Source organism: Euphorbia lathyris, chromosome 3, assembly GCF_963576675.1.
Source record: "Euphorbia lathyris chromosome 3, ddEupLath1.1, whole genome shotgun sequence".
Lineage (NCBI taxonomy): Eukaryota > Viridiplantae > Streptophyta > Magnoliopsida > Malpighiales > Euphorbiaceae > Euphorbia > Euphorbia lathyris.
This window is the reverse complement of record NC_088912.1, coordinates 12,806,690-12,833,125: the sequence shown is the minus strand read 5'-3', so window position 1 is coordinate 12,833,125 and position 26,436 is coordinate 12,806,690. Positions and strand designations below refer to the sequence as shown.

Genomic DNA, 26,436 nt, shown 5'->3' with positions numbered 1-26,436 from the left:
TTGTTTTTTTTTTTATTGTAATTTACTAGTAATTTGTATTATTTAGCATAAATTAATGGGATAAGGTTCAAAAATACCCTTAAGGTAGACAGTCAAGAGCAATAATACCCCTAAGGTCTAAAATGGTACAATTAAGGACCCATGGTTAACCTATTGGTTCAATTTTACCCATACTAACAAATCTTAATTTACACTGTTAAAGTTTCTGTTAAATTCCATCTGTTTAAAATTAACTAAATGTCAATTATACTCCAACCTCTTCATCTGTAGAAAACGTGAAGAATCCCAAATCTGAATGTAAACAAAACCCTTAATGGATTCCTTCCATCATCATCTTCATCTCTAGAACAAAACCCTTAATCGATTCCCTCCATTCTCATCTTGATCATCAGTAGAACAAAACCCTTAATCGATTCTGTAGATTTCACTTTACTTTTTCACCGTGGATTTCCTTCCATATTTTGTTCTTCATCTTCCATCCTCTCCCAATTTGTTAGAAAAGTCGAAGTCCACTTGATTTTTCCTGAAGTCGACCTCCATCTGTTGAAGTCGAAGTACACCTCGACCTTCATCGGGAAGTTACAAAGCAGACCAAGAAATCTTCCAATCATCACACCAACCTTTTACTTCAAGTGTACTTAGGGCCTCATGTACTTTTAAATTTAGACATTGAATTTTTTTTTGAATTGCAGTCTCCAAATTATACCCCTCACCTGCAGACATAACAAGATGTTGATTAAAGAGATGGAACTTCAAAAATGAAGGGTTTCAAGTTGAAAGTGGAAGTGTTTTTGACATTTGGAAGTACAATTAAAGATAAAACTTCAAAAAGGAATGTTATGTTTGTAATGTTTATGAATAAATGATATTAGCAGTGATGGTAGTTTAGTTTTGAACAATTTTAAGATTAATGGTAGCTTTAACATCATGTTAGGCTTGTAATGGATAGTTTATTTGTACATAACATTGTTTATACATTCCTTAATTCCACTTTTACACACAAATCTTTTTTATTCCTCAATTCATCTCAAAAGTGTACATGTAAAGAAAGATTAATTGATAAAAATGAAGTGCAGGACCTGAAGTTTTGGTATTATCTCCTCCATCTGCTGGTTTGATTAAAATTGCTAAGTTTACAAACTGCCATATATAGATTACTCAAATTTGAACCGAATCAAACTGTAAACTGGTGAACCAGAAATTGTCAATTGACAAAATCTGAAAAAATGAAAAAAAAACTAATGACTTAACTTAAATCTAGGGTCACATTCACGAATAAATGTGCCTAATTGCATGATATACATAAACCTAGAAAATCTGCACAAGTCTAAAGATGCAAAAGAATTCCATAAAAGTGAAGCTGTTTCATTGCATTATGAAACTCCAAGATCCAGGATGAATTTGTTGTGCAGGGAATATTAATGGTGCATCAGAACATAAGCTACATATCACAAGTTAGACATTGCTAATAATTGTAACGAGACAAACTTAAACTTCAGATTTTTGACTAAATTCATAACAACTACATATCACAAGTTAGACATTGCTAATAATTGTAAAAACGAAATTTGTACACATTCAAAATACTATCCAAAAAAACTAATATGCTGGTAATATATTGCTAAGATGTTTATCCAATATGGATTTCCTTGTCTTTCTTCTTGCCAATGCAAAGTTCTTTCTCTTCATGAAGTTGTTTACTTGTCATTGCTTTCTTGCCTTTCCATTGCAATTTGAGAGGTTGAAATGGCAAATCGGATGGCTGTGAAACTTCAGAATCATTTGCAATGAAACTAATACTCCTTGTTCCAATAGGTGGCTTAAATGGCTTCATCTTTTTCTGCTTCAACTGTCTTTCATTTGGAATAGGGAATGTGACTACTGGATCAGAATTGTGCAAGCCTTCTATATCCTCAACCCCATCAAATAATAAAGTCTCACTAGTGTTTCCAGGCTTCAAGTTTTACAAAGATGCACAAAAATATTATTCCAGTTGAAAAAAACTGCTGCAGTAGCAATCTTAAAAATGACAGAAAAAAACTGGATAAAAAAAGCTCTTGCAGTAGTTATACCAGTAATAGACGTTTTTGAACATAAGGATTGTGTCTCACTTAAGTTATGAAAAATGCAGGAACTGAGACAATAAGTAGTTAAGCTTTCCTATATAATCAGAACATTCCACAAAGTAAATTTGTTCAAATTAATATCTCAATCATCACTTTTCACTCTTGTTCGACAGATTGCAGCATGTGCCACTAACATTGAAACTTCTTTTCCACAAATTTTATTTCACAGCAACCCAATATGCACTAATTATACTATTATCCACTAATTGCTTTTCCCAACAACCCAATATCAACTAATTATATCTATTATCTAGTAATTGCATTTCACAACAACCCAATATGCACTAATTACACTAATCTTATTTCACAGCAACACAATAAAAACTCTATGCACCACCACATCAAGATTTAAATAATAGCTTTATAATATATAAATTTAACACATGTGGAAATACTTACATTTAATGTGGCAGTTCCTGAATTTTCATCATAAAAGTACCCAATTCCAACTACTCTAACTTGAATCCTAGGCTTTATCCAAGAGGGGTGACCACTTGATATACCTTGATCTCGTTTTCTTTTGTGATGTTGATGGACATTACTGTCATTCTCTTCATTCAAGTGAGCATACTTTTCCCCTTGCGGAGCCTAAGACATTTAAAAGTAAAAAATAACAATTTCGTTATCACGTGAACAAAAATAAGTAAAAAAAATACTAATTACCTTGCAATATGTTCTCTTATGGCCTGTTTGTCCACAATTACTGCATTTTTGAATCTGACCCTTCCTTGATAGTCCGGTTCCAGTCCTCTCCCCTACATTACCTTCACTAGCTTCCCTTATCCTTGTTTTCTTTGGTCTGTCAGGCATTCTCGTAATCTTTGGAGGTTCAATAGGTTCAAAATCCTCCATTCTCCAAAAATGTTTCCCTCTTCCAGGTTGCATTTTGTACTTGTATGTCATCATGTATCTCAATTTAGAATAATACAAGTCTATTTGCTTCACAGGATTTATTTCAGCATGATACATAGCACATATGGCATGAGGGCAGGGTATTCCACTTAATTGCCATGCCCTACATATGCACTTTCTCTCAAGTAAAATTACACAGTGCCTATCAGTCCCATGTGTGACTTCATACCCTTTTTCTCCATTAAACACAACTCGACAATACCTGGCTATCGAATGATTTAGCATGAATTCCTGCATACTAGTTGGTGAATAGTCACCACTCCAACTTGTAGCCTTCTTTTCATTTTCATGCAACCTATTCATGATCATCACTCTCAGTTCTTCTAACATCCTCAAAATTGGTCTTGATCTCTGTTCCAGAATCCAACTATTGAAGCTCTCGGTTATATTATTATCCACCATGGGATCTTTACACCTATCAGTGAAATAAGCCCTACACCAATGTTGAGGAGGATACTTTAACAAGTATTCTGCTGCTTTTTTATTCACATCTGCCAAGGTCTTTAAGTTATCATTGAACTCTTTTTCATATGTACTCCATGCACAACTCCAAAAGTGTTTTTGCAGCTCTAGTCCTTTAAACTTGATCCCCCAATTGGATAGAACATGTCTTGCACACCATTTATATTCTGCCCTCGGGAGTAGCATACTTACAGCAAGGAGTAATCCCTACATACATGGAAAAGAGACAAACATCATTAATAATTAAATTACTTACCTTCTGCATATTTAATTATATAAAGATACAAACATAATTAATAAATTTAATTACTTACCTTCTGCATATCAGACATCAGTGTTACATTAGCCCCATCTTGCAGCTTCAGATCTTCTATCAAGTGAGACAAGAACCATTCCCAATTTGCCTTGGTCTCTTTTTCGACAACAGCCCATGCTATTGGGTAGATTTGATCCATTGCATCGTGTCCCACAGCCACAAGTAGTTGCCCTTTGCATATATCTTTTAAAAAACAACCATCAAGGCCAATTATTGGCCTACATCCATCCATCCATCCTTTTCTACACGCATCAAAACATAGATATAATCGACAAAATATTCTTTTGCCAATTCTGAGACCTTCTTTTGAAAACTGTAAATCAAATGTGCTACCTGGATTACTTGTAATCAACTCATTCACATATGCTTCCAAACATGAGTACTCTTCCTTATATCCCCCATCCAACTCTTGAATGATCGCCCTCTTAGCTGTTTTGCACATACTAGGTGTCACTTCTAGTTCTAATGCTTCCTTTGCATGATCCTTCATATCTCTAATTGAATACTCAGGTTTTCCCCTAATTTTTTCCTTAAAATATTCAGCTAAAAACAATTTTGTGGCTCTGGGGTTAGTATATTGTCGAGTGCATTCATGACTTGGGACAAATGTCCTAACCACAAATTCATCACAATTACCATCTTTAACAGCATATAATTTAAAAGAACAAGTAGGTTCGCAGTGGTACCTAACTCTATTTTTATCACTCTTGATCACTTTTAATGGACATCCCTCTTGAACTGAATATTTGGAGACAGCCAATGGAAAGGCCTTAGCATTTGCAAATGTTTGACCAAGTTCGAAAGTGAATTTCTTATTTAAACAAAGCCTTTTAATAGCTGCTTCATTTCCCATCAGATTATTTATAACACCAGCTTCATCAGACTCATACTTCTCATTATCATAATCTTCTTCATTATCATCACTGCCCTCATTACCACCGTGTCCTTCATATGCTTCCCGTATCTCAATAGAATTCCATTCTGCTCTATATTCAGTATGAATTTCTATATTTCCATCCACTTGGCTTGCTTCTATTTCATCCAATTCGTCTAACATAGTAGCTGCACTTGATTGTGTAAATATTTCAACAATCTCATCGTTTGTTCTGTTATCGCGATTTGATTTCACATGACTATTAGGCTGTATGCTTTTCTCATGCTCATAAAATGGAATATCATTCACCTCAAATGGATAGATATGTACTTCAGTTCCTCTGCCTTCTGTAACATGACCCATAATTGATCTTATGTATTTATCACCTTCAACTAACATTAAGCCATCAGACAAAGACTTCCCCAACTCTAAGTAATATAGATGTTGAATGTCCTTACACCCTAAATCATCAATGTATCTGTCTTTGATGTCTTTATAGCTGAGAAAATCTATGTCAAACTTGAATTCAATATCCACATTACCACCAATGTAATGCCTTGTGGGCATTAGTATCCACTTGCCACCAAAGTGCAGGTATAAATCACAGCAAGTTGTCATTCTGCAAATTATGAATAATAAAATTAATTTGTGAGCCAATAATCTACATATGCACTGAACTAGGCTCAAATAAGAATTTTCATCAGGTCCAAATGAAGTTAAATGCATTTCAACTAAATGCATAATAACACCTTGAGAGGAAACATGGTGCACAAATGGCTTATATATGTAAAATTGGTACCACTAACTATCTTTACAAACAAAGTAACCATTAAAAAATGTGAACAAAGACAACTCACTAAAAGATAACTACATTCTTGGACTCATTAGAGTAATATCACACATCTGAGTAAAGTAAATAACACATATAGAGACAAAGGACCTACTTCTATGCTAATCTTTTTTATATGAGATAAAAAATGTTATTATATTCAACCTAAATCCTTGCACATAAGAAAAAAAAAAGTAAAGAAAGTTACCTTTGTTCTTATTTGGTGGCTGCACAAATAAAAAAACCAGAATGCTTGTGTTCCTTTCAGTTCAATATCATCATTTACGATCCAGAAATGCTTGCTATTATATAGATAGAGGTCTTTTTCTCCAGCAAAAATCAAAGTGAATGGCACGAAAAAAGAACCGCATCAAAGTGAACTGAAAAAACCAATAAGTGAAATAAACTATATTAGGGTTCCTGGGTTTTTCGATTAATAGATTTGGGTGAAAATTTTAGATTTGTGAATTCTATGGAGGTACAAGAAAGAAGAAGCATATTCACGTGGATGCTTGAATCAACAAAGTCCATTCAAAATCCATCGCTTAACACAGAAGATGAAAGGGTGGGGGTACAATTGACATTTGATTAATTTATATCCCTGTGAGTTGGCAAACGGCAATTACTATAAGTAACGGTGTAAATTAAGATTTGTTAGTATGGGTAAAATTGAACCAATAGGTTAACCATGGGTCCTTAATTGTACCATTTTAGACCTTTAAGGGTATTATTGCTCTTGGTTGTCTATCTTAAGGGTATTTTTGAACCTTATCCCTAAATTAGTTAGCAGTGTAATTGATCATTTTCAATGCCTTATTTTTCGTTTTCTTTTCTACTTCTAATTAGATGATAATAGAAGTTTTTTTATATATATAAAAATACTTATAACTTTATTGGATTAAAACAGAATAATTATAACCAGAAAATAAACTTAAGAAATCAAATCTTACGAAATCTACAAAGAGACTAAAACCAGTGCACAAAGCAAAAAAAAATCATAAAAACATAAAACAACAATAAAACATAGCTACTCGACCAGAGATGAAGTATGGAAAAAAAACAATAATTAGGTTGATTAACTAGTCAAGGTTAATTGCAACTTTATTTAGAGATCTATACAATGACTTCAAGTTTTCCACTTAGAGTTGAAAAATTAGTTAGACATTTTGTGTGATCTCACCATGACAATTAAATTCAAGCTACTACTATTAGTAAAATTTGACATATATATATATACTATTATTGAAATTCTAATTTCAACAATAATCAAAATAAAGGGCATAAATGCAGTGAAACTGAAATATAGGAATGCAATGTCAAGATTTTAATGAGTAAAAAGGCTAAAATTGTTGTCCCTCAATAAATAATCATTTAGGAGATTACAAATATCTATTATATTAATTAGAGCAACAATTGTATGATCTTCTAAAAAAAAAAATTGTATGATCATATAATGTGCTCCAACTATAACCTTTTATTATGTTCATGGTTTTCTATCAAAGTTTGAATTACTAGACATAGACATGCTAAAAAAAGTTTCATTCTTCACTTGATGTGGTAACATTCAATAATTTTTTAAGTGCTACCTAAGTTGCACGGGCACAAGACAAACAAAAACTATAAAAGACATTTCAGTCTTAAATATTGAACTCGATTCTCCAGCTTTCATCTGATTAATTAATGACCTACAATTTCGTCTTCTTGGGATATGTGTGCTGTTCCGAAATTAAGGAAGGAGGGTTGGGTATGAAGGATTATTTTGTTTTGAATCAGGCCACGCTGCGCGGTTTCTGTTGGGACTTAATTGACTCTAAAAAAATTTCCCTAAACATTCTGAAATCTCGTTTTCTTACCGGCCCTTGCTCTCGGCGTTGCTCACCTATCGGGTTCTCGGTTTGGTCATCATGAAAGGGAGTTTTCAAAAAGGTGAACTCGCATTGTTTATGGTTGATTGACGTGACCTCAAAGCTAAGCTTTTGGACCGATTCTTGGATCCTCCCTTCATTTTGGGAGCGTTTGAATCTGAATCTTGGGGACATGTCCTTGATCAATTATTCGGTTCTAAATTATTTTGAGCATTCCTTGGGATGGTCAGAGCTACCTATTAGTGTGTACTTGGTAGCGCGATGCCTAGTGGTAGAGTTTCTATGATGAAATGTATATATTATGAGTGCGTTATGACTATGTCTATGGATGTGATCTTTATAAATTGCTCTTAACTCTACTAGACGCTACGACTACTTAGGGGCAAGTGTACCCCATCGTATCAAGTAATAATCCGGTTAAGACCGGGTATCGAATCCACGGGATTTATAACTGCAAGCATTAGACGACTCGGTTTTATACGTTATCTAAGCGGTGTATACTTTGGGATTGGTGTGCGACACAACTACAAACTACTTCTAAACTATTGGCGACACAGGTTTATGTAACGGAAAACTCCACGGAATGATATGGGCGACGATAAGTTATAAATATAAAAGGCAATGACTCCGAATATATTCGATTGACAATTTACTCTTGCAAAGACGACTACGTGTAGTTCGACCGACCCGTGAAGTACTTAGACTACGTGGTTCCTAGTCAAGGCGTGTCTAATGCTGGGGGTCAGAAACTAGGGCCCGTAAGTTCCGTGGCTTGTCAATTCCTACGGTTTCCGGTTTGTCACTTCCGGTAAGGCAACACCTATATAGCAAATGAGCACCATTAGCTCTCAAAATATTGTTTTTGTGCCTCTATCAAAACAAAGGATACAATAAATAATAAGGCATTCTCAAAGCTCCACCCGAGCAATTTTGAAGTACGACTTATAAAATTCGTCAAGGCCAAAATAAGCAATGATACGGTGCAATCACAAAACGGTATTTTTGAACTCGAGTTTCTTTAAACTGACCACTAAAGTAGCCATCCACATTACAACCCCCCTCCGGGTTCATTTTTAATATTGACTAACCATATTTTAGGAGGAAAAACCCGGATAAAAATGCAAATTCAACATGATCTCGAGTAAGTGCAAAGAAGAGCGATAAAACACCGACCCACCTAAAATTGAACGTAAGAGCGAAATCCCTTGGTGAGGTACTATCGGGTTCTCAAGAGATAATCAACCCCCGTTAATATTGCCTATTAAATCTTGATCATGGAGGTTTCAAACAAGTTTTTGTACTCAATTGTTTGCGGAGGTACTTACCGAAACCTTTGCACAAAACCATAACTTTGAAATCACGCACTTGGCAAAACCAACCTTCGGTTTGTTTCTTAATTTTCTCAATCCCTTATCTTTCGATCTCTTTTACTTGAGGACAAGTAAAACTTTAAAGTCCGAGGAGGTTTGATAGGGGCGTTTCGTCCCTATCTTTTAGCGTGAGTTACGGTTTAATTTTAGAAGAAATAAATAAGTTTAATTACAAAAATAGAGTGTTTTAATAAAATAACAAAATAAAAATAAATTCCTTACTTTCGGTTAATTTTCCTTATTTTTGATTAATATTAGAAAATAAAACGTCAAGCTAACTCAGCTCTCAAGATTTGTATTTCGAGTACGAGGAAGGAGTGAAAATCTACTCAAATACGCGGGGCGTATCATTATTTACGCGGGGCGTATCGTCATTTACGCGGGGCGTAAAACATGGTGTCAGAAATAATTGCCTTATCCGCAGGTACCATGTGGAAATGAGTCAGCATACGCGGGGCGTATGACACCTTACGCGGGGCGTATGACACATGTCGGAAATGATTGGCCTAATCCTGAAAGTCAGACTGCATTGTCTCCCGGAGTCAACTCTCCATACGCGGGGCGTATCACCATTTACGCGGGGCGTAAAAGGTAGTTCTTCAACGTAAAAAGATCAGAGACTCATTTACGCGGGGCGTACTTCAGCTACGCAGGGCGTATTTGAGACAATTAGACATAGAATTGGTCCACATGCAGGAGATTTCTGACGGAATGGGCACTTACGCGGGGCGTATATCACCTTACGCGGGGCGTATCATGGGATTTCTGCACCAAATAATGTTGCTCCATACTTGTACCTTGTGAAGTTACAATTCTACCCCTAGCTTGATGTATAAATAAGAGTGACTAGCACTCATTTAGACACCTTCTACTTTCTATCTTCTACCTCTACCTTACCTAGATAGTTGTTGTATAGTTTTAGTTTTAGATTGGGTTTATGTAATAAAACTCTCCCACCTCGAGAGCTTGTTCGGTTATTCCGGCGTTCCATCAACGTTCCGCTCCATCATTCATCACCAAGCTCGAGAGTTCCACCTCCAAGTCCTAAGAGACGGCCTTGAGTCCGGTTGGCTAGTCTCGAGGGCCGATTCTTCCCTCTTCACTTGCTAACTAGCTTGCACTCTTCCTATGTACTAGGCTTGGTTGTATTCCTCATTTATGCTTTCCATATTTATAATATATGATTTGCAATTTCCGTTTCTATATACGTGTTGATGTTTATTGCTTGTTTTGATACTCATAATTGACTATTGTGTAGGGGAACGCGATTTCCGACGCCATTCGGGCTATCTTTAGGGACGTGACTTATTTCGGGTAATTCGGGTGCAACTTGATTATGTCGGTAATTGAACCAGAGGAAAAAGGGTTAAATGTTAAGAGGGTATTAACAAAAAAGTTGGTTAATAGGCTCGAGGGGGTTTCCTAATATTTAATGAAAACGAGAAAAATAAATTAAGAGAGATTAGCCTAAGTGGGTTCGGTTTATCATCTATTGCCTTTTTACCACAATAAGTGTACTTAACCCTGTATTAGATGCAAATTCTATGCGTCGAGTGAAGTCAAAGCTCTCGAAAAATTGTGAAAGAAATAGAGTTCTCGTACGAACTCTTTTAGGCTCAAATATACTTCACAAAGATTCGGGTTTAAATTGTGTACTTTCAAGTTCTCGTCAAATTCTCAACTATCCCGTTTTTATTGCCTTTTTAAAGTTCATTATGGAGATAACATTTGGGTTAAGACTCAATGCCTTAGTTTAGTACTAACCTAAGCTTTGCACAAATTCCCTAATTTCAAAACCAAGACTAAAATTTCTTAATCGAATCATTCCTTTATGTTCCGACACTTTTATTTTTGATGACAAATAACGGAACTTTAATTAATTTTCGAAGGAGGGATAACGTGTCGGGAAAATTTAAAAGAGTCAATAAATTAGTTTAATTATTTTGTTGTGATAAAATTTTTATTTTTGTTTTTGGTAGTGCAAAACAAACGTTAAGTGCGGGGTTGCACGTCCCTCCGCGTTATTTAAAATGACGCCTATTCCAAGGGCGTCGCAAAAAGAAACTAAAACAAAAACAAAAATAAAGTAAGAAAAGGAAAAGAAGAAGACCCTCAGTGGTCAGGGGCCCTACGCGAGGCGTGCCCAGGGGAGCACCCCGCGTAGGGTAGCATTATTAGTGCGTTTTGAGTGAGAGACTCAAATACGCGGGGCGTAATAGGGAGGGCGCCCCGCGTAAGGCATTGTTTATATATATATACATATTTTTTTTGTTTTGGAGTCAGAGACTCAAATATGCGGGGCGCAGGAACTGGGCGCTCCGCGTGTTTGAGTTTCTGAACTTTTATAAAAATGAGGGGTACGCGGGGCGTGCCATGGGGTACGCCCTGCGTGGTGTTATGCTTTAAACAATAAAATGAAAAGAACGAAAGCACAAAACACAAACGGGACTTAACAATTTCAATGAAAAAAAGAACAGCCTACATTACAAACATAAAAACAACACAGGAAATAATAAAAACAACATTAAAAAGAAAACATGAAAAGAAAAGAAACAGAAATTAGGATTGCGGTGCAGGTGGATTGCCATGGAGGTTGAAGTAGGAAGCGAAGGAAGCGGTGAGAGCATCGAAACGAGTGTCGATATGGGCCCGGTCCTCCCGTTGTTGTGCTTCGATGGAGTCGAAGCGGGTGTTGAGGGTGGCGAATTGGGAGTCATAATGAACCCGGTCCCGGCGTTGGTTATCCTCCAAGATATCCAACCGAGCATAGATGGCATTGAAGTCATGGTTAGGTGGAGGGCTAAAGTTGAGACCCAAATCGGAATCCGAATCCGAACCCCCTTCCTCGTTTGCATGAGCCGCCCCCGAAGTCTCTCCCGGGCCCGAAGTGGAACGGTTAAGGGACTTAAAAGAATTTTTCTCCACGGGCCTAGGCAAAAGGCTTGGGAGACGAGCAAGGGTAGCCTCGCTAAGAATGGAAGTGGCGAAAAGAGTGACTAGATGGCCCAACCCGATCTTGCCCCGCTTTCGGGTGGAAATGTGGTGGAGTTGGACGGCCACAAGATAGGAGAGGTCATAGGCACGGTTGTTGACACAACAATAGAGTGCCAAAAGTTCGTCCTTGTTGACCTTGGTGGATTCCGACTTCCCCGAAAAGTAGACGGAGATGAAGCGGTGGAGAAGTTGGAGGATTGGATCACGAATGAGAGAGGGGCGGAGGTTAGAGACGTCATAATCCTCGGACCCGGTGATGGAGGTCCAAAAATCACGAGCGGAAACATCCTCGGGCCAATGGGAGATACCATTTTCCGCTTGTTTGGTGAAGTGATTGCGGAGCCATTGGGTATCAATGGTGAAGGGGTGGTTGTGAAGGCGAAAATTGAAGAGGGCGGCACCGGGGACATTGTTAGAGGTGAGGGTGGTGTAGAACTCCAAAACTAAGGAGGGGTAAACGTGGTGCCGTGCAAGAAAATGATCGTACCAAGACCGAAACGGTCAAGAGTGTTCCGCTCAATGTACGGAAGTTCCATAAAGTGGGCAGCGGAAAGTGTTTGGTAGTGCTCGGCCTCCCCCTCGGTTAGGAGATGAAAAGGGGCCCGATGTAGGCGGGTAAGTGGTGGAGTTCCCTCCCGTTCGGGAGGTGGAGGTGATTGTTGGTTTTGTGCGGAACGGGAGGATCGGGCCCGAGTGGACCGTGGGGGGCGTATGTCGGCGGCTCTCTTTCGTGCCATGGCAATAGTTAGGAATGGAGAAGGATTGAGAGAAGGTGGAAGAAGGTTGGGAGAGAGTTGAGATAGTTGTGAGGAAGGGAAGGGAGAAAAGGGGAGTATAAATAGGGGAGAAGTGGGGAATCCAAGCAGAACTCGGATTCCTAGAGGGGTACGCGGGGCGTAAAGGGGCCACGCCACGCGTATCCCTCCCCCTGATGTTATTTTTGCGCAAGAATGGTGAGATACGCGCGGCGTAATGGGTTACGCCACGCGTATCGGACCACCTGCTCCTTTTTTATGACAAAAAGGGCGGAGACGCGGGGCGTAAATGGGGTTACGCCCCGCGTATAAGGACGGAAGATGAAGGATTTTTGTGGTTTTGGTAATTTTCTGATTTTTTTGATTTTTGGGTTTATGAGTGTTTAATGATTTTTAATTGATTTTATGATTTTTATGTTTTATTTATGACTCTTTTTAATTTTTATTAATTTGTAATTAAGGGGGGTGGTTAATGAAAATTTATTATGGAGGGAAGTTGAAAATTTGAATTTGGAATGATGGAAGTTGATTGGATGGAAAGGAAGGTGGAGTGTGGAAGTGGAAAAGGTGTATGGGGAAGATGAGTGATGGGAAGTTTGAGGGAAAGGGAGTTGCCATGGGGAGTTGTAATTCACAACTCCCCGAGGATACGCGGGGCGTGCCCTGGGGTACGTCCCGCGTGTCCTCCCACGTGGCGTTTATTCAAAAAGTGACGAAAATTAAAGTGTACGCGGGGCGTGGCAGGAGAGATGCCCCGCGTACCGTGTCTTTTATTGTGAATGAGGATTAGACACGTAGATACACGGGACGTATAGGTGCGTACGCCCCGCGTGTCATAAAATTTGGATTAAAAAGGGATTTGTTTTTCTTTTGGTTTTATAAAAATAAAAGAAAATAGAAGAAGATAAAATAAAGTGAAGATGAAAATAGAACAACAATGCAAAATAAAGAAACGAAATAAAGTTTATAATACATATAGACAAGTGGTTCGAGGAATTCAAACCGGTGCTACGTTTTGAGTCGAAGTAGCTCGACTTTGAACTTCCTCCTAGGTGCATGCTTCCATTCGCGTTAGGAATTCAAATTCTTGAATAAACAACCCGTACCTGCAAAACGGATTGTTCGCTTCAAAAGAATTTGACAAAAACCAAAAACTATATGTACAGAAATTATCGAAAAGTTTATTTTGCTCCCTTTTTAACTCCTTTGGTAGTTCAAAAGGAGCGAGATGTTCCGAGGTAGAAGGAACCTTCGACTCTTCTAACTTTGGATTTACTTTCATGGGTCCGCACACAACCGACTTATTTTTCTCCCCACTGAGATAGCCTTGAATATTTGGGGAATCCTTTTGAGAAAACTCGATTAACTCGAGCTTCCCATTTTGACAAACCGAATTGGACTCTCGACTTGATTCGTCCGCGGCGGAATCACGAGGAGACTTCAATCTGGCCCATAGATTTCCTATTTCCCTGAAATATGTCTCGGTGTTAGATAATCCTTCATGAATATCTTTAAGCAAAGAGTTTATCACATCGAATTGCGAGATTGAGTGTGGGCATTCGTCATCCATGCGGTCGTCCCACCGATGACGATTATGAAGCATCATACCATGAAACAAATCATTAGTAACATAAAACGAAATAAATTATTCACAAAAAGGGAAAATAATATTTACAAATGCTTAAACTAACAATAAAACGTTTTTGTCTAATATTGCAAGATATTATAAATCCCCGGCAACGGCGCCAAAAACTTGGTAGCGCGACGCCTAGTGGTAGAGTTTCTATGATGAAATGTATATATTATGAGTGCGTTATGACTATGTCTATGGATGTGATCTTTATAAATTGCTCTTAACTCTACTAGACGCTACGACTACTTAGGGGCAAGTGTACCCCGTCGTATCAAGTAATAATTCGGTTAAGACCGGGTATCGAATCCACGGGATTTATAACTGCAAGTATTAGACGACTCGGTTTTATACGTTATCTAAGCGGTGTCTACTTTGGGATTGGTGTGCGACACAACTACAAACTACTTCTAAACTATTGGCGACACAGGTTTATGTAACGGAAAACTCCACGGAATGATATGGGCGACGATAAGTTATAAATATAAAAGGCAATGACTCCAAATATATTCGATTGACAATTTACTCTTGCAAAGACGACTACGTGTAGTTCGACCGACCCGTGAAGTACTTAGACTACGTGGTTCCTAGTCAAGGCGTGTCTAATGCTGGGGGTCAGAAACTAGGGACCGTAAGTTCCGTGGCTTGTCAATTCCTACGGTTTTCCGGTTTGTCACTTCCGGTAAGGCAACACCTATATGAGTCCCTAAAGATAGCCCGAATGGCGTCGAAAATCGCGTTCCTCTACACAATAGTCAATTATGAGTATCAAAACAAGCAATAAACATCAACACGTATATAGAAACGGAAATTGCAAATCATATATTATAAATATGGAAAGCATAAATGAGGAATACAACCAAGCCTAGTACATAGGAAGAGTGCAAGCTAGTTAGCAAGTGAAGAAGGAAGAATCGGCCCTCGGGACTAGCCAACCGGACTCAAGGCCGTCTCTTAGGACTTGGAGGTGGAACTCTCGAGCTTGGTGATGAATGATGGAGCGGAACGTTGATGGAACGCCGGAATAACCGAACAAGCTCTCGAGGTGGGAGAGTTTTATTACATAAACCCAATCTAAAACCAAAACTATACAACAACTATCTAAGTGAGGTAGAGGTAGAAGATAGAAAGTAGAAGGTGTCTAAATGAGTGCTAGTCACTCTTATTTATACATCAAGCTAGGGGTAGAATTGTAACTTCACAAGGTACAAGTATGGAGCAACATTATTTGGTGCAGAAATCCCATGATACGCCCCGCGTAAGGTGATATACGCCCCGCGTAAGTGCCCATTCCGTCAAAAATCTCCTGCATGTGGACCAATTCTATGTCTAATTATCTCAAATACGCCCTGCGTAGCTGAAGTACGCCCCGCGTAAATGAGTCTCTGATCTTTTTACGTTGAAGAACTACCTTTTACGCCCCGCGTAAATGGTGATACGCCCCGCGTATGGATAGTTGACTCCTGAAGACAATGCAGTCTGACTTTCAGGATTAGGCCAATCATTTCCGACATGTGTCATATGCCCCGCGTAAGGTGTCATACGCCCCGCGTAAGGTGTCATACGCCCCGCGTATGCTGAGTCATTTCCACATGGTGCCTGCGGATAAGGCAATTATTTCTGACACCATGTTTTACGCCCCGCGTAAATGACGATACGCCCCGCATAAATAATGATACGCCCCGCGTATTTGAGTAGATTTTCACTCCTTCCTCGTACCTGAAATACAAATCTTGAGAGCCGAGTTAGCTTGACGTTTTATTTTCTAATATTAATCAAAAATAAGGAAAATTAACCGAAAGTAAGGAATTTATTTTTATTTTGTTATTTTATTAAAACACTCTATTTTTGTAATTAAACTTATTTATTTCTTCTAAAATTAAACCGTAAATCACGCTAAAAGATAGGGACGAAACGCCCCTTTCAGTACTCTCATCTTTTGGACATCCTAAGCATTAAGGATATGACCCTTCAGATGTTTTTGTTTGGCCTAAATCGAAGAAGAGGTGGTTCACGGTTGGAGCTTCTACTCCTTACTGCGTCGAGCTCATCCTAGGGTGGCTTGGGCTAATTTTATATGGAAACATTTTCTTCCTCCCTTGCGTTCATTTACTTGTTGGCGCGCCACTAGACGATGTCTTTTGATGCATGACTTTCTCCGGACTCGTGGTATGTTCATCATGTCAAGCACTAGTGGAAAAATGACCATTTGCATCGACGCATTTGCATCGGCCCTTACAAAGCGCGATGCAAAAGGTTCATTTGCATCGGCCTTTTATTTGGGGCCGATGCAAAAGGTTCATTTGCATCGGTCCTTTATTTGGGACCGATGCAAAAGGTTCATTTGCATCGGCCCTTATTAAGGACCGATGCAAATGAACGTATTATTTGCATCGGTCCTTTTAAAAGGGCCGATGCAAATAGTAATTAAACTATTATTTGCATCATTTGCATCGGCCCCTTAAATAGGAGCGATGCAAATAACTGTATTATTTGCATCGGCCCTTTATAAGAGACCGATGCAATTAGTGTTAGTATAAATTTTAAAAAATTAATAAATTAGAAAGAGGGTATTTTGTAATTAATTGGGGTGAATTTATAAATAATAAAAAGTTAATTATAAATTTGCATTTTATTTTAGGTTACTTTCTTATTTGCACCGCCTCCATCTCCCTCTTCTCCTTCTCACAAGACCAAACCCAACCTTCCATGGCTGCTTTTCACGGCCGGAATCTCACATAGAGCTCACCTTATCGTTTCTTGGAGACTCTCGAATTTCATAAGAGATCAGAACGGAAACAACTCGGCCTATTCTTAGCCACCGTCGAAATCTCCAGAGTTGAAATAGAGATGGTAATTATCAAAACTCCACTATATATACACTCTTCTCTCCTCCCTGCCTCTACTCCTCTTGTTACTTTGTGTTTTTTCCTCTTCTCCTTCACTCGACTTCTGCTCAAAGTAATACTCCACAGAAACCGCCCAGGCCGTCTCTTGGTTGTTTCCGTCCTTCTTTCGTTTCAATCTCTTTCTATAATCTGAGGTATTCATCGATCTATCTTTCTTTTCTCTTATCTTTTGTTTATGGTTTTATGCTCCAATATCTTTTTTTTGTAATCTGTGAGCTTCGCTTGATCTGCTTCTCAACGTTACTTTTTTTAACTGAGAATTCTATTCGCTTGCTCTAGCTATCGAAAGTGAGATCTAGATTTTCAGTATAACATATTGTTGAATTACCGGTTTCTTGGTTGGATCCTCTGATTTGATTGCTTGGAACTGTATTCTCATATCCGGATCTGATGTGTAAGTGTGAAAATTCTGAATTACTATGGATTCCTATTGATATTTATCATGTAATTTACAATTTTTTATTCTTTTTTTATATTGCTTTTTTTTAGTTAAGAAATATTTTGATAATTTTTGTAATTAATTATCAGATAGTTGTTGGGCAAGAATTCTTATGCAATTCATATTTTGATAAAGATACAACATAACTAGCTAGATATGATAACACATGGTGTTATTTATGCATGTATGTTTATATATTCTTATTATCATCTTAAAAACATATATAAAGCTTTTCTTAGTGGATGTAAGTACGACTTGATAGTTTTCTTTCACAATATTTAGAAGAAAACAATTAGATTGTAAAACTAGAGGGGCTCATCTCATATATATGGAACATATGTTTCTTCATTAGAGCAGGTTAAATGGAATTTTACAATGGAAGCACAACAAAACAAAAGAAATGTTTCAAGGCAAAAGGCCTTTGGGGATGATTACATCTCCAATATTGTTGTGCCATGGATCAGCCAAATGAATTGCCAAGTTCTCCAATGGTCCTGTTCCAGGGTATGCTGATTGTTGAACACAGAACCCAACAAAAGCCAACAATGCTAGCCGACCTACATATTTAACCAAACTTTAATTAGCATTCAAATTACATTGATTGAATTTTAGTTAAGAGAAAAATTAGAATGATTACCATTCTTGATTTCCTTGACCTTGAATTCCTCGAATTTAGCAGGGTCTTTAGAGTAGCCTAAAGGGTCAAAAGCACCACCAGGATACTTCTAGAGCAAGGACCTCACTGGCTTGAGCTTGAAAGAGCTGCAACATCTAGAGCAACAACTAAGTGAAGGATTATTGTGTGTCAAAGAGAAAAAGGTAATACTATTCTTTTTCATTTTATTCATCATGCTTTCTCCTCCTTCGAGTTAACAGGTGTTTGTCTTATGGTTTGAAATTAATGTGGTGGTATGAGTTTGGGATTTAATTAAAGATTTAATTTGCAACATTAGGCGAAGCAGCAACGTTGAAGGCCAGATCATTGAAGGAGGTATGGAATATAGCAGCAGTGATTCCTGCGGAGGAAGGATTAAACGCAGGGGCAGTCGGAAATGTTATCAATGGTATTTCTAATGGTAGTTTCAGCGGAGAACATGTCCCGGAAGAGAATTTCCTCGGCATCTGCAGTAGGAAATTGCTTGCCAGAGGTTGCGAGCTCCTCAAGTACGTACTTATGGGCTTGTTTCATTTTCATCTTCTACTTTTTAAATCATCAATGGCATAACATAACAATAGGTAATTATTCTTCACTCATATGGAAATTAAATTAATCTTCCATATCTTTTATGCCTGTTTCTTATTTGTGATTTGTGAGAATTTCATTATGTTCCAGATATGCTGTGGTCACAGGAGCAAACAAGGGGCTCTGATCGGATTCGGAGTTTTGTGATTTTAACTGCCAGAGATGAGAAGAGAGGCCTTTAAGCTCTCCAAAAGCTCAATGATTCCGGTCTCTCCCATTATCTCGGTTTTCATCAACTTGATGTCGCCGATTCTGACAGTGTTGCTGCTCTTGCTGATTTCATCAAATCTCAGTTCGGAAAGCTTGATATGTTCGTATGATTAATCTAATTTCACTTAATTTTTGCATATAAAGTTCATGTCTATATCCTGTTTGATTAGTGGATGCAATTCTTGCAGGCTATGTGCACCATTTTGGCTATGATGGCCACCCTCCCTCTTGCTCAGCTTTTCTTCTTTCACATCCTTCTCATTAAAAAGGTAATACAAGAGTTTTTTTATTATTAGGCAAACTGTTAAATTGGGATACAACTTTATTATGGTTCCATTTATGTGCCATCTTCTTTTGAATCTTTTTTTTCTTTCTAGTTTGGCAGCAACCTTTTTTTTCTCAATTTTTGTTAGTTGATTGATATTCAGCTGATGCATTTAATATGGTTATTTTGACAAGGAATTAGCACATATGACTACATTATAGCACTAAGGGAGCAAGAGCAAGAGCAACAAGGAATTAGATCCTTTGAGCTAGGAACTTTTCGTGATAGCAAATGTGTATGTTTCAAATGGTTTGTTGCCTTTTGTCTATAATAGTCATTAAATCTTGTGGATATTCATGCACATGACTAATCGGGTGTTGTAGATTTTATTGGTGTTGATTATGTGTCAGCTCAAGCGGAGATCCAAGTGTGCTATCAACTTTGACCTCTTTTGATAACTTCATATGTATAATAGCTGAGCTGCTTTACCTATTTATGACTTGCCACAATTGTGTTTTATCCATAGGGTGAGATTGGTATGCAGCAAATGGGTTTGCAAGCACGCCTTATGAGCATGCTCTGTGCTTTGTCCAGGGGATTATTTGTTATATATATGAATCAAAGCTATTTGCTATAGAGCTCCATTCAATCCAAATTATTATTTTTTATTTTTTTAAATGACATTTGCATCGGTCGTTTAAAAGGGCCGATGCAAATGAGACTGCATTTGCATCGGCCCTTTAAAAAATGTGATCATTTGCATCGGTTCTTTTAAAAATGTGATGCAAATGCTACATCATTTGCATCGGCCCTTTTAAAGGGCCGATGCAAATAAGATGCATTTGGATCGGCCCTTTTAAAGGGCCGACGCAAATGCTACAACCATTTGCATCGGCCAACGATCGATGCAAATGTGATGCAAACACATTTGCATCGAGGGCTTTTGCATCGGCCAATGGCCGATGCAAATGGCCCTAAATGGCCGATGCAAATGGCCATTTTTCCACTAGTGAAGGTGTGTCTACTTTCAGCATTCTGAAACCGGAGACCATCTATTTGTTCGCTACCAGTTTGCACAGGTTGTTTGGAAAGCCATCATGTCGCTTTTTGGTTTACATCTGGACTGATTGACTCGATTGATGGACTACAACAAGTGTTTCAGTCTCAGCAATTTAGTCCGCAAATTGCAGACATTTGGGCTGCCAGCTTCGTCATCGGTATGTGGTTGCTTTGGTGCACTAGAAAAATCGCTATGTTTGACTCCATCACCACAAATGTTCATATTTTTCTTAGGCATCTTTGGAGCGCCATTCGGGAGTCATTGCACAGGCAGCCTGGCTACGTCCTTTAATTCCACTCTTGATAGACACGTCTTGGATCAGCTCTCCGTTGCTCTGCGCCTTCCTATTGCACCTCGGGTATTGGATGTTATTTGGGCTCTCCCGTTGTTCGGCAGGAAGAAGCTTAACACTGATGGTTCTGTGGCATCCTCGGCTGTTTCGGAACTCAAGTGGTCATCCGACGAGAGCAATTCTGATCCCACTTTCCTGTTGCGCGCCTTTTGAAGCGAAACTACAGGTGGTCATTTTTTGTATTTTAGCAAGGGCGAAAGGGATCTGCCTCCTTTGGGAGGACTCTGACTCTTCGGTTATTACCACGGTCGTGACTCGGACCAGTCGGGTTCTTTGGCATCTGCCTGCGTCCGGTCTGGGTAACTAGTTGACACTTTTTTCCACCATGCAGTTGTTCGCATCGCATATCTTTCGTGAAGGCAACAAGGCAGCCGATGCTTTGGCAAATTTTGGTCGACTAGCTACTGATCCAACCATTTAGCCAGTCTCCTCCTTTGATCTCACATTTCATTTCTACAGATTTTGCGTGCTTCCCGCAAAATCGGTTCTGCTGGGTGTTTTATTCTTTACTTTATATTCATTTCATCCTTTCTATTTTTCTATTCTTTTGTATTACATTTGGTGACATTATTTTCTTTTTAATAATATTTGGGCCTGTTGTTCTCGGTTTTGGGGGGTGCTGGCCTCGTTAGGTTGCCCTGGGATAGTTGGTAACGGCTTCCAACCTCTTTAATTAAAAAAAGGAACAAAAGAAGCTTAGAAGTTTTGAACTTTCAAACTAACATTTCTACTGAATGGAATAAATATATTGGGCATGGATGTTATTTGATATTCATGTGGACTTTGTTTAAATGAATAAGAATGAGAAATTGTCTTTCTTAACAAAATTAATATTATTGCTAGGAAATAATCTAATTGTAAATTTGGATCTAATTAAACAAATTCAATATACTTTCTAAGAGTACTTACAAGCTCTAGCCCATTGAATATACAAGGATCATTTTAGTTTTTAAATTTCAACAAGAAATTAGTAATTTAAATAATACAGATTTAAACAAGAAATTAATAATTTAAACCTAAACTTAATTGTAGCCTCGTATTAGAAAGGACAATATTCGCTAATGACATTGAACAAGCAGTTTTGGAATGTCATTTTTTGTTCTTTTGAGTACCCAGATGGATCAATTGCAAAACGATGGAGACTATGCACTGTATGGTCAAACAGTATATTAGTAGCTGTTGAAGTAGCACTAGTCCATATGCAGCCATTGGAGTAGCACTAGTCCAAGCAGCTTAACTGTTATACATATCCACCTACTAAGATAGTTTATAGTCCTTTCATATAGTAAAAGGTTGTACAATCCAATTGAAAAATCAAAGAAATTACTAAAAGGCAAATTTTATAATTTTAATGATGGAAATTCCATTAATCCCCAATACTTAACTGGCGAATCTTTGCTTCCATGGATATTAACTCTATATATTGGATGTGATAGTTTAAATTCAGCAAAAAAAAAAAAAAAAAGAGTTCAATTTTTGTCCTAAGAAAGCAATGAAATGGAAGTGCATGTGTAGAGTTAAAGCTCAATGGAAGCTGCTGGCCAAGAGGAAGAGAATATCATAGATTTGATTGCCAAAAATTTTAGTCAACTTTTTGTCTCTCTTCCTATCATTTTGATTATATTATGTATATGACTTGTGAACAGAGAAATATATTTAATTTGAATGCAGAAATTGGTAATTACAATAAAAACTGTAGAATGTATGCCATTCTCTCTCTGATTTGCTTCCTTTTGTAATGGAACTGCGTGGAGTGCTTATGTTGTCATCCATTTTCATCCCTTTATTGCTAAATATATTTTTCTCTTTTTTATTTCTCTATCTGGTTGATATTGAAATCTTTATAATATTTGTCATCAAGTATGATGAACTAAACTTGAGGTTTTGGTTCAGATTGAGGGTATAATCGGAGTTGAAAATCTGATAAAAGATGGATATTCTTGAAATTTGATCATGCAAATAGAGTCGGTTGAGATTGAATATGGCCATAAAAGAACGGAAATCAACAAGAAAGTTGCATTAGCATATTATTGCTTCTAAACAATAAAAGAAGCAAATAACAAGAAGGATGTGTATAAGCCAAAGGACATTGCTCTGGGAGATTCTGTTACAAGCTCTTGAATCTGGTCTTAGTTGGTCTATTCCAGGATATGATGTTTTATGGGTATTCAAAAAGTGGATGATTTGATGATTTCAAATAATGAAAGGAACTGGTTTCTCTTGTAACTCTAATTGCTCTTGTCACTTTTATCTAAATAAGAATGAATGTGTAAAATCCATCATGGGATAATGATGTGGGGTACGCCTAGGTAGAGCTTATGAAATGTATATTATGATAAGTGCGTTACGACTATGGATGTGATCTTCCTAAATGCTCTATCTCTACTAGACGCTACTACTTAGGGGCAAGTGTACCCCGTCGTATCAAGTAATAATCCGGTTAAGACCGAGTATCGAATCCACGGGATTTATAACTACAAGTATTAAACGACTCGGTTTTATAGGTTATCTAAGCGGTGAATACTTTGGGTTGATTTGGGGAAACAACTACAAACTACTCCTAGCCTTACTTTCCTCTCATCAGGAATCCCAACATACTCAAAGAAACGTTCCACTTCCGATAAGCAGTCTAAGAATCCCTCTATATCCAGTTCGCCTCCAAAAGACGGTAAGTCTATTTTTAGCTTAAAGGCATCATCTCTATCAAAGTTTCCTAAACCTGGGTATACTCTAGCAACATCCACACGTCGGTTGTCAACAGGCCCAACATCCCTCATAGTTCTAACGGTATCATCATTCCCGATACCCTCAAAGTCATCACTATCACTATCAGCGTGATGCACAATGGCAAAGTTGGGTCTTCTTACCTCAGGATCCCTAGGACCCATTTGTGGAAGCTGTTGTTCAGGGACTCCTTCCTTTCTATGGGTTGATCCTCCCGCGGTTGGTCGGATTAGAGCCAGAACCTCCAGTTTGAAGTTTTCTAGGGAGGTGGCTAGCTCCACGAATCGTTGGTCGGTTTGCCTCTGCCGCTCATGGCTGGCTTGGATCTGCTCCGCGAGGTGCTCCCTCAGCTCCTCATACCTCCGGTCACTAGTTTCCATGGAATCTTGCGGTTGTCGGGGTTGAACCATTGCCAAAAGAAGTTTCGGGTCAGAAAACGATCGGCTCTGATACCAACTGATACAGATTGAAAGCGATAAATGAAGGTTTTAATTGTAAACCAACAAAGAGGTTCTTCTCTAGCTAAACTAGAAGGAGTGAATCCCAATAACAAGGTATAAACCTTAGGTTCTCAAAGAGAATGATATTTGATTGATAAAAAGTTGTTTCATCCTTACAAAATGAGGGTTTAAATACATCCCCCTAATGATAATAAAAGACAAGGACTACCCCTACTAGGGTTTTAATAAGGTTATCCATAAAAGGGTAAAATAGGTGATACGCCCCGACAATCAGTACAATGGTACATGTACGGATTGTCAGGGTTATTGGTAAATGACTTCGGGAGGAAGTAAACCTAGAGATCCGCCCAGGGTAGATGTTGATACGCCTCTTTGTGTACTCCTAGATCCGCCCCGCTCGTATGTCATGGGGATCCGCCCTCCTCGGTATAACCTCCGTGGGTTTGAAGTCTGAGGATCCGCCAGAGCACGCGTGATCAGTGTCCCTATAAAAATCTTTCAGGTGCAAATTCTAAATATAGGTTCAATATTCACTAAGTCATTATTTATTTAGCAACTCCTTAATCAGCTAAATGTTTCTATGTGGTTTCACTGAATCCGATCTTTTTTCCCCGACAAGACATGCATCTATCATTTCTTCTAACTGCCATTTCTTCTAAGACTGCGCTTGTTATGATTGAGATGTGTGGTGATAGCCTTGTGTTGATCTTAACTACCCGAGTCTTGTAGTTCCAAAATTTTTGAAGTTCTAAATCAACTTTCACGAGAGGGACCTTTTGCCTTAATGCGTAAACCCCAAAATAGTGAGAACTTGAGCCTGCAATTGTATTTAAAATGCATTGATTCTTTGAAGAGTGGGCCAGTACTTACTATCTTTAGGGATAATTTGCTTTGGTATGCCCTATAGAAATGGAAATTTTTTTGACAAACCTAGAATGATAAAGGCATTAGGCACCTAACTCAACCATGAAAAAGACTTAACCCGTGCATTGCACTCATATAGTAGGATGAACCATTTGAGCCTTACCCTTGTTTTTCATTAACGTAGCCTGTGAATAACCATAATCCCTTCACTTTGAGCTTAAAGAGCCGAGAATCTGCCTCATGCAAGCAGTGCTAGTTGAAAATATTAGTGGCTGAGAAAACTCGAGCCTATACTAAAATGAAATAGTGAATAAAAGAAAATGAGTGAGAGGAAAAAGAAAAATCTGTAAAGAACCTCTTCATTCATGGCACACTATCATAATGTGTGCCCAAATCATTGGAATTGGTGGTTTAGTGGTAGGAGTTCATAAAAAGTGTGGGTAAGTCATTTGATAAAACAAGTTGTGCAATGTTGTACGTGAGAAATAAAGGATTGGTGTAAAGTGCATGAGGACAGAACTCTTACACACAAAAGCCGTTCACTTCCACACCTGAACCTTAACCTTGCATTACAACCATTAAAAGACCTTTGGACTCTATTTGGAAAATTTTGATCCATAGAAATAGGACCAAGAAGCAAACTCACACCCTACTGGTGTATTTACTGAGCTGAGGAGTGAAATTGCATTCCCTTCCTCATGGCGAAAAGAGCCATACGAGAGTGAGTGAAACATCCATTACTTAGTGAGGCATGAAAGACAAACTGGTTGTTCATTTTGAAAATTGAGGTCTAACTTTAAGCTTTGAGGAATTTCTTAAGTAGGGATACACGATCAAACACTGGCATAACTTCATTAAATATCGTAATTTTGGTTTTTCTGTTGATATTTTATGAGAACAAATGATTTGTATAAATCCCTTCCTCTCCGTGATCCCCTCAAACCATTCTTCCGTATTCTTTCATTCCTAACTCTGTCCCTATAGATAACTTGTTTTCTATCTGTTGTTTACTTGAGGACAAGCAAAGATTCAATTTGAGGGTATTTGTTAGGCATGAATTTGACTACAATTTAACATGTTATTTGTTAGGCATGAATTTGACTACAATTCTCATCTTACTAATAACTCTCAATGTGGGATTCAGTTCCTCTCCATATCCGATGTGGGATTCAGTTCATTCCTGTCGAATCGCCATCTCTTAGGACCGCTCCTTACTCATGTTTTCTACCCCGGAGCCACCTACTCCGGACCGGGTCATTACATACACAATATAATATGATCCTTAATTTATTTACATCTAAACATTCGTTTAGTTCAATAAGAAAAATCTGCTTCAGATGCAACTTAAAAAGTAACATAAACAAAAACATGATAGAAGATTTTCCAATTTAAGTAATAGAAAACATTGTGACAAGCAAAGATTTTCCATGGAAAGCTACAAGTTTTAGTAATTAGTTTAAATAGAGAAACAAAACTTCCAATGCAACATAGTTGATATCTGCAACATTCCATGAGATGATGAAGACGACAGTATCACCACATCTTTGAGCTTTTTCTCCCACCCTAGCATCTTAACAGTATTGTAATCCATATTTACAAACAATCAATTGAACAACTTGTTTCTCTTCCAATTCTAATTTTTCTTATCATCATCAGATAATGTCTTTCATTGCCACCCAAAAACAGTATAAGCTCAAAGGAATGACAATCCATACATGCACAATCTTATTACTTTATCTAGCGCGGCTTCTTTGATGACTTGATATACTCCATAAT

The 26,436-nt window shown here is 38.0% G+C and overlaps 1 protein-coding gene and 1 long non-coding RNA gene across 10 annotated transcripts; one reads left to right on the top strand and one right to left on the bottom strand.

Annotated features, from left to right (window-relative positions):
• Positions 1-1,500: 1,500 nt before the first annotated feature.
• On the bottom strand, positions 1,501-6,068 carry LOC136223591 (uncharacterized). The gene is made up of 5 exons (XM_066011685.1): positions 5,728-6,068; positions 3,815-5,309; positions 2,790-3,707; positions 2,526-2,714; positions 1,501-1,954 (listed from the first exon to the last, which is right to left on the bottom strand). Exons 2-5 carry the CDS (start codon positions 5,306-5,308, stop codon positions 1,631-1,633), a joined length of 2,925 nt encoding a protein of 974 aa, XP_065867757.1. The 5' UTR covers position 5,309; positions 5,728-6,068; the 3' UTR covers positions 1,501-1,630.
• Positions 6,069-16,779: 10,711 nt separating this feature from the next.
• Positions 16,780-21,221, top strand: LOC136221613 (uncharacterized). Of its 9 annotated transcripts, none has more exons than XR_010685223.1 (8): positions 16,780-16,986; positions 17,109-17,176; positions 18,161-18,300; positions 18,435-18,645; positions 18,815-19,034; positions 19,123-19,203; positions 19,394-20,416; positions 20,493-21,221. It is a non-coding gene; the product is annotated as an uncharacterized lncRNA (long non-coding RNA). The 9 variants fall into 9 exon arrangements; XR_010685222.1 differs by having other exon boundaries at positions 16,780-17,176; positions 19,394-19,494; positions 20,270-20,416; XR_010685220.1 differs by having other exon boundaries at positions 16,780-17,176; positions 19,394-19,494; positions 19,583-20,416.
• Positions 21,222-26,436: the final 5,215 nt, after the last annotated feature.

Excerpts from the sequence above, each read along its gene's own strand:
- LOC136223591 (XM_066011685.1), bottom strand. The coding sequence starts at position 5,308 with ATGACAACTTGCTGTGATTTATACCTGCACTTTGGTGGCAAGTGGATA. Across the intron at positions 3,708-3,814 it reads TGATGTCTGATATGCAGAAG|GGATTACTCCTTGCTGTAAG; the intron begins GTAAGTAATTAA and ends CCATGTATGTAG. Across the intron at positions 2,715-2,789 it reads ATAAGAGAACATATTGCAAG|GCTCCGCAAGGGGAAAAGTA; the intron begins GTAATTAGTATT and ends TAAATGTCTTAG.